Consider the following 14,189-nt stretch of genomic DNA (forward strand, 5'->3'; position numbering starts at 1 on the left):
CACACTCTTCCCTATGCAGCCCAGAATTCCGTTGGCCTTCTTTGGCGACAAGAGCACATTGCTTGCTCACGGATGATTTACTGTCTACCAAGACCCCCAGATCCTTTTCTTCAGAGCTGCTTTCCAGCAGATCCACCCCTAACCTATACTGGTGCCTGACATTCTTCCTCCCCAGGTGCAGGACCCTACACTTGTCCTTGTTGAACCTCATTAGGTTCTTCTCTGCCCAGCTCTCCAGCCTGTCTAGGTCATGCTGGATGGCAGCATGGCCCTCTGGGGTGTCAGCCACCCCACCCAGTTTGGTATCATCAGCGAACTTGCTGAGGATACACTCGGTCCCCTTGTCCAGGTCGTTGATGAATGCGTTAAACAATACTGGTTCAAGTATTGACCCCTGGGGGACACCACTGGTTACAGGACTCCAACTCAACCCTGCTCCATTAATCACAACCCTTTCAGTCCTGTCACACAGACAGCTCTCAATCCACCTCACTGTCCCCTCGTCTAGTCCACAATTCCTGAGTTTCCTAAGGAGGATGTTATGAAAGACAGTGTCAAAAGCCTTGCTGAAGTCAAGGTAGATGACATCTGCTGCTCTGCCCTCATGTTTCTTTTGAAAAACTATAGGGATAGTGATGCTCTGGAGGGAGAGCTACGTGAAGAAAATGGTGATTGTTAGTTGTTTGCTGCATAGGTCAGGATCCAGGAGATTCCTCTCAGAAAGTACCACCTATTAGCTTTAATCAGCTACCCCAACTTCCACGTGGTATTACCTGTCCCATTTTCAGTGACAATGCTTTCTATGTTGAGGCTGGTATACATCCTGGCATAGCTGCGGTAGAGCTGGAATGTTTTGATGGAGATGACAGTGTTGAGGCAGCCATCCTTCCCCAGCTGAAAAAGGAGCACAAAGGGGAAAACTCATTTTTCTCAAGGTTTGGAAAATTGCTCCTGAATCCGTATTAGTGGGTCTCTGAAGAGCTTCGTGCCTCTGCTCACATCTTTGGCTCCTACTTTCTACTCACCCCCCTCCTACCTTACACTTCTCACTCCATGGCTTCCTTCACAGCTCGTTCTTTCAATATTATCTACACTTGCACCTGGAAACTTTGCTCCTCATTCCTGCTAGTTCTCTCTATGCTCATGTCCCTTCTCAGACCCATCTTGTATGATGCCCTAACTCTATCATCAGAGCACTTTGAGTCTGATCTATGGAGAAATTAATTATTAGCTTAACATTAAGTTAACATTAAGCTTAACATTAATTTAAACTAATCATTAGCTTAACATTAAGTGTCCTCAAAGACTCCCAGTACAGATCTGCTGATTACACTTAGTAAGAACAAAGCTCCAGTGCTTTAGGAATGATCACAAATTTATAGTTTCATAAGCTTCCCTCCCTCCTACTGACACTTTCTGAGGGAAAACCCAAAGTCTCCTCATAAGGTCATTGGTAACAAATACCCTCATGGTCTTTCACTGTTGTCTGTGAGATAGTGAGAAAAAACATGCCTGTGATTGTCTCTCTGGTGTTACCCAGGAAATGAATGAGGCCACCAAACACTGTGCTACATGTTGGGTAGTAAAGTTGACGGGGAAGAAAGACCTTGCTATGTATCATACCAGTCCAGTGACAGATTTGCAGGTTTCTTTCCTCTTTTGCTCACATCGTGGACTGTAAAAGCGCTGCTGACACACGTTGATTTGGGCATTCCCTTGCACTGGTTGGCCATAAGTGTACCTAGGAGAGGAAGAGACACAAGAACCCGACCATGTGGACTTAACATGAAACCTGCAAAGACTGCAGAGCAATGCAGACTTTAAATCCCTCAGGACTGCCCAGAGCACAGGCAGAAGAGCAGCTGGGAATTCAGACCAGTTAGCCCTAGCAGAATTCCCTTCAACTATTTTTAGGCTGTTTCTGGCATCTTGTTAAAAAAGCGTGCTTTACTGTTGTCATGGTGTAGTCATTCTTCAAGGTCTGAAGCTGGTAAGTGGTGATGGCCTCAGGGTTAGGATATAATTTTCTGCTGCTTGCTTTTTCTCGTTAGTGCCTCATGCAAAGCAAGGTGTATCGCAGAAAGAACCCTATTCATATTCACCCCTTTGGCCCATGCCACCTTGCCCTTCGGCAGTGTCACAGCCAGGAATCTTAATGATATAGTCTCCTTCTGTACTATTTCTCTCCTTTTCTGTAATAATAAAAATAACAGCTAGAAAGTAGGTCTAGACTCTCCCAGTTCTAATTCTGCTATGTAGCAGGAGAAGAGTTATCATATTTCATGTCACAGAAGTCTCATTGCTAAAGGAATTGGTCTAACCCATACTCTGAATCAGCAGCAGGGTCCCTGCTTCCCAGTGTGGCACACCATCCTCCATCCTGTGTTTCTTGTGCACAAATGTGTTCTCAGCTTACGATGCACTTACGAATACTTACGAGCACTTACGATACTTACGAAGCACAAACGTTCACCCTGACTTCTTCATCAAAGAAAGAGATCCTCCTTGGCACACTGATTGTCACTTCAAATTTTGGCAGCACTAGGAATGCAATGTGAATATGACTGATGAGCAGTTGCATGCCACAGGCAGGTGTATATGTGTGTAAGATAGCAATAAAACAGTTGGCAAAGGCATTTTCAACAAGGGAGAGGAAACGGTTCAAAGAAGTCTACCTAGGAGCTGTCTATAGGATATTATCAGAGAAAAAATAACTCTTAGTGGTAAGATGAATAACTTCTTTAAAATTCAACAATAATCATACTAATAATTATAATAGCCACAGTAAGAACTGTGATAAATCACTTTAATTGGCTGTACATTTCCTTCAAGAGAAAAGTGGAAGTGATGCTGATGCTCAAAGTAGCTAAGCCCTGAAGAACAGAAGTTATGCAAACCAGCCCCATTGAAGGATAAAAGCAATGATTAAGTGAAATAGTAAAATCAAACAGTTCACTGTCAATCCCTCTTTTCAACTTATCTTTTGGCCCAGGTCACCAGCAATAATGACAACATAGCTGGAAAAAGGTCTTTTTCTCATGCACCTGTGCACAGGAGACTGCAAGGTATGAAAGACCTCTGGAGGGTAAGCAGGAAAGGTCCTTTATATTGCCCTTACAAAGAACTCAGGCAACTGGCAGTTGTCCAAGCATTCTCTGGGAACTACCAAGGAAAACCTGACACTAAAAAATGAGAAAACTTGTAAATCAAAACAAATTTAGCAATTCCCTTGAAATGGTCTATTCCAGAGAGCAAGCAGATCACTATGAGGGCTTTGGCATCTCCATTACCCGTTGTTTTCCAACCTGTGCTTCCACTGACTATCCAGCCTCTCCTGGTAACAATCTGATACCTGTTATTTAATCTGTCTGAAGATAATATCTTCAGATTTCTTCTGCATATTTTAGCCTAGTGCTCTTCATACAGTGATGACCTCCACAAAACAGGACAGACCTGACTCATTTATTTTGCCTCTGAACAGATGGAGAGTGTAAGGCCTGAGTGATAGGATGTGGATCCCAAAATCACAGTGATTTTGTGCCAAGCTCAGAAAAGAATTAGACTCCTAATTTAATTAATGAAAACGCTGCCTTTCTCAGCATTTATTTTTTCCCTTCTTGCCTTCACTTTCTCCACCCAGCTCTCTCCATGTCTTTCTTTCTCAGACATGAAGTGGAGAATTCAAAGCACTTGAACTCTGCACTAGCAGCTCCTATGTGACTTGCGCAGAGCCAGCCTCATTGCTGGTGCAAGGCAATTCACAGCCTTTGCTTACCATATTCCTCCACTGTGAAGAACTGGTACTCTTTTTCACCTGACTTCTTCTCCACAGTGATGTGGTAGGACCCCAGAATAGGCTCCGGGATTAGCGGAAAGGAAAGCTGGACAATTCCATGCTTAGACACCACATCCAGCCACTGGAAGATCTTGTTTTGCTCTGGATCCTGCAGAGTGGGAGAAAAAGATGTACTAAAACTCTTATCATGCTGTTTCTTGTCTCCTTGCCTTCTTTTAAATTTTGTCTCGTGGCATACTGACTAAGTGTAGCACAGTGTGAATGTACGTTTGGGCTGATGACAAGTACTCTGATTTTGGATTAATTTTCCAGATGTGTTTGTGCATTAAACAAGCCTAAGTTCATGTTTAACTGGAAATTAGGCACTCTGCCAGATGAGCTCAGATCATCCAGGAATAGTATATGATTGGAACTCAATTTGCTTATCGGTAGGTTATGGTCTTCTTGCATAAACCTTTCTGACTCAACTCCTCCTTCTGTAAAACAGGAATATTATGCTTGCCTCCCTTAGAAGGTGTTTTGAGATCTAGTGATCTGAAAAGCGGTAGGAGACTGATTCATTGTTAGCCTCTCCCCTAGCAGACCATGACATTTCAGAAAGTTACTGTTCTTACGCCTGCATGAGAATGAGGCTATTTCACCAGCCCATTTACCATAGTCCGACCAAAGTAAGACTACACTGAACACTCTTGTTTGAATCCTAAGAAAAGACACAGCAACAACCCCATGTCATCTCTGACTAACATCTCCAGTTCTGCTTCTTTCTTCTCCTCTAGTGTTTGATAATGGGCACCTCCACTGCTCAACCTCAAGTCCATTGGCTTTAGACAGCGTGTCTAGGTTGAGTCTCCCTCAGTTATCAAGACTATGGGGAATGATGAAGCATACATAGCCTTTCCAAAGTAACTTGTGCTTTAATGACGTGTTGCATCTCTTACCTCAATGATGATTCGGGGATACTGGAAAAGGAAAAGAAGAGAAAAAAGATAAATAAAAAAATGATCAAAACATCAAGAAATTAACTGTGGAGCTTGAAAAATACTAGAACATAGAGAAGGCTGAGAACAGCTTTCTTTGGATACAGAAGACTGCATCAAGGAAACAACTTGAAACTTATGTCTGTAATTAAAAGGATAATTTTAAGGGGATAGCTGTTGGTGAATTTATCTTTTCTACAAAAAACATCCAGTCTCTTTATACATATCTGAGGCAAGTGAAGTGACTACAAAACCTGAGCACTGAGGTTTTCCTTGGAGTGATTTCCAGGAGTGCTTTCAGACCCTTTGCCCTCTATAAAGGCAGGGAAGGGATGGAGTGTTAAGATAAGAAGTTACAGCAGTTCTTCAAAAACACCAGGAGGCCTGTCTCAGACCCTTTTTATTAAATTTCTAAGTGAAAGAGCCTCAGCAAATAGGTACCATAAAAGGGTGCTTGAAAAATCTTGACTATCACTCATACTTACTGTCTCCTGAACAGGTCTGAACTGGCTGTTCAAAGTGACCACACGAAACATCACTGTAAAAGATGTAGGACAAAAAAAGGATCGTTCACTTTAGCACTGGTAAGTCACTTTCAAGATACAACTGATAAAAAGTTTGCTCAGGCTTTTAGGGAGAACTAAAGAGTCCCTGGAGAACTAGAAAGGATTTAATTATCTTAGCCGGTGAAAAAGAAAACCAAAATAAACTTGTCAGCTGAAATATCTTCAATTGTGACCCCCTGGGACTAAAGTAACCTCTAACGTAAATAGAAATATTCTGTACCACCTTCATTTCTTCTTGAGGGACTCGGTTCTTTGGACAGTTTCCTCAAAAACTGTTTATACAAACCAATGCAATGAAAAAATAGAAGAGAAGGAAGAATTTGTCTTTATTCTAAGTGTAAACTCTGTGCAGCACTGAAGTATAATTATGCTAAAGAGATAACTAACTATACCACAGCTAGTACTGTTATTTAAATATTTTGATGGAATCAGCACTCTGAATTAGATTAGCAGTTAAGTAGAAACAGCTGCTGACAGGAGATTACATGCTTACTTTATTTTTATATGAATTTTATTAATTCCAAGCTTAACCTTTTATTTTCTGTATTTTTAAGGACAATTTATGAGATTGACTTCAGTAAACCTGGCAGAACTCAAGATCTTGTAAATGCAATCAACTCAGTAAAAACAGATGAACTCTACTCATTTGTTGCAATTTTGTGAATTGGTTCTATTTTTCTCTGACTTTTGATGAGCCCAAACTCAGATAACAATTACACACTATCTGAAGGATTTGCTTATGGCCATCGCAGTTGATGGCCTTTTCCTCCACAAGAGGAAGTCCTTGTCATTCTTGTCACCCTTGCATTCAGTTTCCAAGTTCACTAGCTGACTCAAACTCCTCAGCACCTTTTTGCCCTGGTTTGTAGATGGGTTTGTCCGTCTGGATGAAGACAATATTATCCACATTCTCAATCGCCACTGATCGTTTCTCAGCTAAGTTGACTGTGGTTCCTTTGGCAGAGAAGGAAATGAATGCCAGGGGGTCAGAAGCAGCAGGAGGAACCTGGAGAGAAACAAAATCCCAGAGGAAAAGTGGTAAATGAGATATGTTGAAGTCTCTTTATGCCCAGGGTTCTTGAGTAAGATACTGACTGTTAAATGAGTCATAAATAGTTTGTGCAAAGTCATGAGATGCCCCATCATTGCCAGTGAGTTAGTCTCTGGGAATATCTGTTGTGGAAGTCCCATAATCTGTTACCAGGTACTAAGGTTTTAAACTATGCCCTGTCCTATGCATTTTCTCATCTCACGTAGCTACCTGCCTGTATGCAGATTGCACCAGCCATATAGCTCAATTATGAGGTGTTTTCTCCTGCTGCATTCTGGAATACCTAATCTTGGGACTTTTTTGTCATATCTGTCCAGATCTTGCAGAGTCACAAGAAAGGGAATGACCACATCCCAGCTGGGTTCTCCAGCTTGACAATTATGACCGTCCCATAGGGCGCATGCACCTGTGATGGCAATCAGAAGCTTTTTTCTATTCACTCCTTGAATGGAAATGGAAAGTCTTTCTCCAGATTCTACAACCCATGTCTTTCTTTTTCCTGTCTGTATTGTCAGACTTTCCAGCAGTTTATCTTTTATCATTCTATTCCCTGCCCACACTCTTCATGTTCTTGCCCTCACTGACAAGGGGAGTTGCACTCAGAAGCTTCTACACCCTCTTAAGTAGTCTCAAAAGAGAAAATACCTTAAACTTGCAGCACTTGAAGAAATCATTCTTTGTCACGGATTCCTCAAAGAGAGTCTGCCGGATACTGCCATATTCCAGGACGATGCTCAGGGACAGAGGCTCACTGAGGCTGTGGAACTGCACACAAGCAGTCTGCGGAGAGTCACTCCGCACTACCGCTGGGACCAGCAGCACATACTGACTGTAGGAAAGCAAGACCAGAGCAGACAGTTCAGTCATGAAGGAAAGTCAGAGCAAACAGGAGAGGAAAATACCACAGAAATGCCCTATGTGTGAAGGAAGACACAGTCCAAAGCTTGCCCAAACCAGTGGCAGGATTTCCATTTCTTTTAATTAATTTTGATTAAAATACTAAGAACATACAGATGACAATTTTTTGTCCCTCACAGTTCTTTCTGAGACAAAAGACTGACATCATTCTGTGCAGTCTCTTACGCAGCATGATACTGCGTCTTCCTATTCCAGGTATTTACACAGCTTCAATTACTAGACTGTTTAAAAAGCTGACAAACATAGCTGCATTTATCCTCCCATGACCTATATGTATACTTAAACCTGTAGAACCTCCCATAAGGAGGAGTGATATTTAGCTTCTTTTTGAGATCAATGACAAAAATACTAGTTAACTTGCAACAAATTTTTAATTTCTTTTTTTTCTGGATATCTCTCCCTCCAGATAAGAACTCACATATCATAAGTCAATCAGCATGATGCACAAGAAATCATCCTGATTTTCCGTTTTGCAGAATATTCCAGGGAACCCTCAATCTAACCTGCGTGCCCTGTTCTGTTCCCATGCCTCTCCCTGTGTTGCTTCCTTTGCTTCTTCCTGCCATTGGATTTTTTTAGTTGTACTACTGTCTATAATGAAGGCAGGCCTTCCTTTCCCAGATCCTTCCTCTGAAAAACATTCCTTCAGATTTGCTATATTTGGCTAAGGTTCTGTTTCTGGCCTCTCATTCCCTGCTACCCAAACTGGTCTTTTCAAATAATGTATGACAGAATTGATGAGTTCGTTCTGCAGTACAACATGAATGGCACAATATTTTTTTGGTAATCTGATCCTTTCCGGTTTTTTCTCTTGCTTTTTCACTTGCTCCTATTGTCTTTTCTTTTATCATTTTCACTTGTCCAGTTCAGACTGCACAATAGTCAAAGAGCAAAAGTAAAATTACTAAAACCAACTCTGTATCTGAGAAATCTAAACCCTCTGACTTTCACAGTGTTTTCCTTCAGAACTTCTGAGAAGACCATTATATCTCTAATGTTGGTGTATTTTTGAAAATGGTGGCTGAAATCTTCTGTTTGGATAAATCCATGCACATTGTCAGTGCTCTGTAAGTCATGACAGCACAGCAAGTACCATTCCAATATGAATACGAGTATGAATATGAATACGAATACGCATACAAATACAAATACGCATACAAATACAAATAAGAATTCTAGGATTGCCATTCAGCATAGTCCCTAGTACCAGCCATTACCTGGCCTGCAACACCTCCTCATACACCATGCTCTCTCTGTACTGCTGATGTATATCAGACCTGATAATTAGTATTACTTGTTAGTCTAGTCTTGAATCTCCTCCCGACTTTACCCAGGCCCTTCAGAATTCATCTAATTCACTTGTAGGTTTCTATCATTCAAATGGCATTTCATAGCAGTTTTATGATGGAGAGCACCATTTCAAATCATCCTTCAATGTCATCTACTTCCATTTCAGACACATTTCAGAACCTAGGTCTCAAATATTCAGTTTATTATGCAGCAATGTCCCAGAAGAAATTAACTGGTGGGAAATATAATAAAATATTTTGTCATAAAACCATAGAATGTATGATCTCTTACGGTTCAGAAGACGCTGTGGCAATCCAGTTCAAGGTCAGAATACTTAGAAGAATCCTTGACAACATCTCTGTCCGTGAAGAGGTAAAAGAGAGACTGATCTCAAGTGGACAGCTTAGTCTCCTGGCTTTTAAACTGGCCTGAGAAGGTGCTCCTCCTCCATGGCTTCAATCATATTCTAACAAAAGATATCTACATAAAATTTGCATAGGTTCATCTTCCTCTCTCCTGTCTGTTCTCACACTCCTTGAACTCTCAAACAATACCTTAGGAAAGCTCTCATATTTCACATAGCTTTGTGAGGTATTGCAAGCCAAACCGGTTCCTGCCCATTCAAATGTTTTATTGAAGCTTACCTCTCTGATTATTGTGTCATTGGCTGAAGGTTCCTTAATGTTTCAGCCTCTTAGTATTTGCCACTGCTTAAGTATTTCCTTGTTCTGTGAATGTGTCCCATAGATACATCTCACAAACCAGAAGTAATCATAACACAGTGCTATTGTATATCTGCACAGGGGCTGTGGCAGTAATAGTACAGCGTTAGACTACATCTGCATTCAGTATGGCACAGAATGAAACTCCTAATTGTACTCTGGATTTCCTATTGCACACAGTAACATTCGGCAAGAAATGGTGTTGGCTACCTGTCTATGATTTTTGGCAGCGGTCAGGACAAGTATATCTATAGGGAAAGGAATCATACAGCGTTACTATCATTGGTTCATCTGTCTGTCAGTCTGCTTTTTCCCCCCATCCCTTCTCCCCTTATCAAATAACTTGTAAGATTGCTGGAGAATTTTAAGTAAATCTGAGTGAGAAGAAGCTTCAGAATAATCAAGATACAGAATCATAAAATAGTTTAGATACAAATGGACCTCCTGACATTAGGTGGTCCAATCTCTCCTTTTAAGCATGGTTAGCTTCAAAGCTTTTCCAGTCATGTTTTGAGTATTTTCAATGATGGAGGGGCCACCTCATCTCTGGGCATATGCTCCCATGCTTAAGCAGCCATGTTTTGAATTTTTTTTCCTTAAATCAGAATTTCCCATACTATAACTTCTGTCCATTGGTTCTTGTCCTTTCACTGTGCACCCATGAGAAGAATCTGTCTCTGTCTTCTCTATAGTCCTCCTTTATGTAGTGGAAGATTGCAATTATGTCCCTTCTTAGCCTCTGTTTCTCCAGGCTGAACAAATGAGATTTTCTCAATTTCTTTCTGTATGTTTGTTCCGGCCACTGACCATCTCAGTGACCTTCCACTGGACTCCTTCCAGTCTGTCAGTGCCTTTCTTGTACTCGGCAGCCAAATCTGGAGACAGAACTTCATCTGTCATCTCACAACTGCTGAATATATGGGAAGAATCAATTTCCTTGGCGTGTTAGTTACGCTTTTGGTAATATAGCCTGAACACAGGAAACTAAATAATCTACAGTAGTGGGGAACTGCATTCACACTTCTACGTAGGGAAAGAAAAAAAAAACAACGCACAAAGAAAATAAGGTAACCAATCAACATGTGTGTAACTGCAACTTAGGGGAAGTAACAGGCAATTTCCCTTCCTCTTCCTCAGCCAAACAGGTGAAGAGGAAGCTGAGTATACTCTAGGAGCAATTAGGGACATGAAAGAGGGCTAGGGACACTGGAAAAGGTGTTAGACAATACAGAGTGAGCCTGAAGTTATCTCAGTGGTAAGGGGTAGGAGAAGGAAATGAGGACTATTATAGTGACGTGGTACAAATGGATGTGCGACTGTTGAAAGACGGATTCTATCAATTTTCCTTCTCATGATATAATACATTCTTGCTAATGATTCAGCAGTACAGGGATTATTCTTTCCATCAGCACAGGCAATACTTTAAACTACCCATGCTTAACCAGGTTACCTACCCATCTTTCCCAGAAGCTTTCTGATGACCAAGTTAGGACACAAAGAAAAATGCCCTAGGTGCTGCTGGAGCTACTGTCTATTCCCAGTGAGTTGCTAGTGAGAAATATTGCACAAAGCTTCCCAGAATGACCTGACATTAAAGTGACAATGCTGCGTGGCAGGTGGGTGGTGTGCAAACAGGGCGGTCACATTATGAAGAAAGCTGCTGTGTTAGTTGTAATGAGGGCAGAAGACAGCTAAGAATATGTCACAGACCTGTGTGTCTTTGCAGCTTTGAAATGCCCCAGACCCCATTTCTTACTTCAAGCAGGTACTAAGTAAAAGGCAAAAAAGAACTAAGGAGGGAGAAGGAAGTATCAATCACTTCCAGGGCCCTGGAATTGCTCCACAAGCTGATCCTTTATTTAAGTGCAGCATGACATTAGCATGAAGGTAAGAGGGCTTTCTTGTTGATACACAGACATGAAAAAGAAAAAAATAAGGCATTTGAAAACCTGAAATCTTAGAAGACATTATGATCAGATCAATTAAAAAGCATATGTTTCTCTGGAAACAAGCTATTGAATTCATTACTTCAGTGAAATTATTGATCCCAGAGGACCTCTTTGTATTGCAGCAATGTTGTGATAAAAATGTAAGCTGAGATCTTTATGCACATCACTACTACCAGGGATAATTCTTAAGAAGGCGACAGTGCAATGGGGAAATTATTCCAGTTGTCTCTGGTAGGAGGGGAAAAAGAAATTTTGGGTTGTCTGATTAAGAAGCTAGGACCAGGGGGACACTAATCATCTGAAAGCACAAAGATCAAGATTTAACATGGGGGAGACAATGAACGTCACACTAAGCAGGCATTACAAGACAGACAACAGAAGATACCTTGATACTGGATGTCATATAAACCAATCTGTTGACTTTAGACTGGCACTGCTTTGTACTGGCGTAAGGAAAGATGTAATTGGAGATCACAGTTTGGCTAGAAAATTGATGAAATGAGGAACAGTGCCAAATGCACTTCAAGACCAAAACAATGTAAATACAGACTTAAGTATCACACGTAAACTTAGTTTTCAAAGTAAAGTCATGTTGCATGGTCTTTGGACAGCAGAGAATCAACATGTCTTCAACTCATTCAGTCACGACTTCAGAAAGTTACTGCATTTGCACTCTTTTAAGAAGAAACTTTATATACACATACCATTTTTTTTTTCTCCATTCTTTCTGTAGATGTGTCAGAGGGGATGATTGTTACAGTTGCTTTGGAAACACGTTTTTTACAAGTCAGTTTTCTTTCAAATAAAGCTGAATTTGCCAATCCATTTTATCACGTCAGATGCACCCGTCCTCTACTTCTTTTTACACTGAACACAGATACATGACAGGGCAAAGTAGAGTCTTCCGAGTAACACTGATCCCACTCACTTTCTGGGAGCAGTTAAGTTCAGTGTTTTGCATGTACACTGCACTCACAACAGAGAATTTTATGAGGTTGTGACTAGCCCGTCTCTGATACCCCTTGTGTAGAGCTTGTGTAGAGCACCTCAGATGTCCCTACTCTGTCCCAAAATGCCCAGTATAGCTGTATGTGCAGAATCTAGACACCAGATACAGTCACAAATTAGAAAATAAGAACATCAAGGAATATCTGTTTGCAATGCAGAACACTGCATAGTCTGAAAGTGTAGTTAAGACACTCAAATTCTCTGTCAATACAGATCTAAGTCATGCCTGTTTTCCTTTGTGTCAGAGAAATAGCAGGAAGTTCAGTGGAAATATGAACAGCTTTCAGCAGTGAAGCCTTGGATTTTCCAGAACAATGAGTAATACATAATTACTTGTTTCTCTTCTATGTCTCCACTTTATATTTGCATAACACTTAAGGACTGAGAGTACTTTCTAAGTCATGACTTCACTTGAGATGAGCTACAAACAATCCACCCCACACTACAATACCTGTTTTATTGTCCAATTTCTTTCTTTAAAACAGGTAGATATGGAGCCAGAGCCTCACCTTCCATTTCACTTACGCAAATGCCCTCATCAATAGTCCCAGGCTATTTGTTAGACTGTGATTTTCTCAGGAAATTCTATCGTAATCTGAGAAATGCTTCTCCACAACACATTTATGAAACCCACTCTGACAAAACATTTTGTTTTAAGAAGCTAACATATGTCTGAATAGTATTGTATATGTCTCAGAATTTAGATACTTTGGATGAATTTGCCTCCACAGCCTTCCACTCTTCCAAGGCATATCCCCATCTGCAAGCTTTTAGGTTTGCAAGTGGTGGTATTTCTCATAATGTTTGCTGGCAACAGGCAGCTCATAGTGTGGTTAGTAGAGCATGCTGTATCATTTAATGTTGAACGGAATATTTTTCTGATATTGCTCACTTTCTCTAATAATAAAGATCAGGTAATAAGCATTGTAACACTAATATGGAGAAGAATAAACAGCACACTGTTCAGTCGTTGCAAGATCTTTGTTACAGATAGACTGATAGTAAACTAACTAGTATGCTGTCAACATCATCTTTCTGGAATATATATTAGCCCTGCCTATGAAAAATTAAGTATTACAACCTCATATGGCATGAGACACTTGAAATATCATCCATTTTTCTTGATCAAGAAAGCATAACTTATATAGACATCCTTGAAAAACCCCTGCTGTGTCTAAATGATGAAAATAGGACGTAAACATAGCAAGGCAGACGAAAAAAATATTCTAAAAAGACTAACAAAGGCAATCAAAACTAGTAATCGATCTTTCTTCAAAAACAACAGGAATTTGAAGCCTGTCAGAGAAACTAAGGGGACACATCATGAGAAGGACAGAAGATAAGGTCAAGAAGAGCAGTAAAAAAAATAACTACCTTTCCCTATTGCTTTAGTTGATCTAATAAGCATTACATATACTGTATTTAAATGACCCATTTGATATCAAAATTTAATTTGTCAAAAAATAAAATACCCAACAATCTATGGACAATGTGATTCTGATGCAGTAACTATATTGCTGCCATTCTGAATTAGCTTAAATTCTGGAACCAATGACATACTGATTTAATTTAAGATTTGGTTATTACAGACCTTTGTCTTAAGGGACCACGAACATGTATTTCACTTGATCACAATGGACGAAAACTTGTGTCAGAGAGCCTTTTAAAGGGTAAAAATAATTTTCTCTTCAGCAGAAAACTTTTCCTGTCTTCATTATTTTCCTTGTTCCCTTACTCACACTGTTCTGCTACTTTAGGTGGAGATAGGCAGACTGATGCACAGGGCTTTAAAAAAGGCAAACAGTAATTGAATTAAAACAAGTAAACAGATTTGAGAGCTTCCTGTTTGAAATGTCAGCATCTCAAATTTTGGATTCTATTACAAATAAAATGAATCATAATCAGTTCCCTC

General features: G+C 40.3%; 1 protein-coding gene across 1 annotated transcript in view; it reads right to left on the reverse strand.

Annotated features, from left to right (window-relative positions):
* The window catches only part of LOC141737596 (ovostatin-like), a 33,794-nt gene extending 25,240 nt beyond the window's left edge, over positions 1-8,554 (reverse strand). Inside the window, exons 1-9 of the mRNA XM_074572539.1 lie at positions 8,526-8,554; positions 7,036-7,219; positions 6,189-6,345; positions 5,259-5,311; positions 4,735-4,755; positions 3,776-3,944; positions 2,457-2,541; positions 1,624-1,741; positions 774-894 (exon numbers count right to left, since the gene is read on the reverse strand). Of these exons, the coding sequence (XP_074428640.1) occupies positions 774-894; positions 1,624-1,741; positions 2,457-2,541; positions 3,776-3,944; positions 4,735-4,755; positions 5,259-5,311; positions 6,189-6,345; positions 7,036-7,219; positions 8,526-8,554 (937 nt within the window). The remainder of the gene's footprint in view (positions 1-773; positions 895-1,623; positions 1,742-2,456; positions 2,542-3,775; positions 3,945-4,734; positions 4,756-5,258; positions 5,312-6,188; positions 6,346-7,035; positions 7,220-8,525) is intronic.
* Positions 8,555-14,189: the final 5,635 nt, after the last annotated feature.

This window comes from Larus michahellis, chromosome 1 (assembly GCF_964199755.1).
Source record: "Larus michahellis chromosome 1, bLarMic1.1, whole genome shotgun sequence".
Lineage (NCBI taxonomy): Eukaryota > Metazoa > Chordata > Aves > Charadriiformes > Laridae > Larus > Larus michahellis.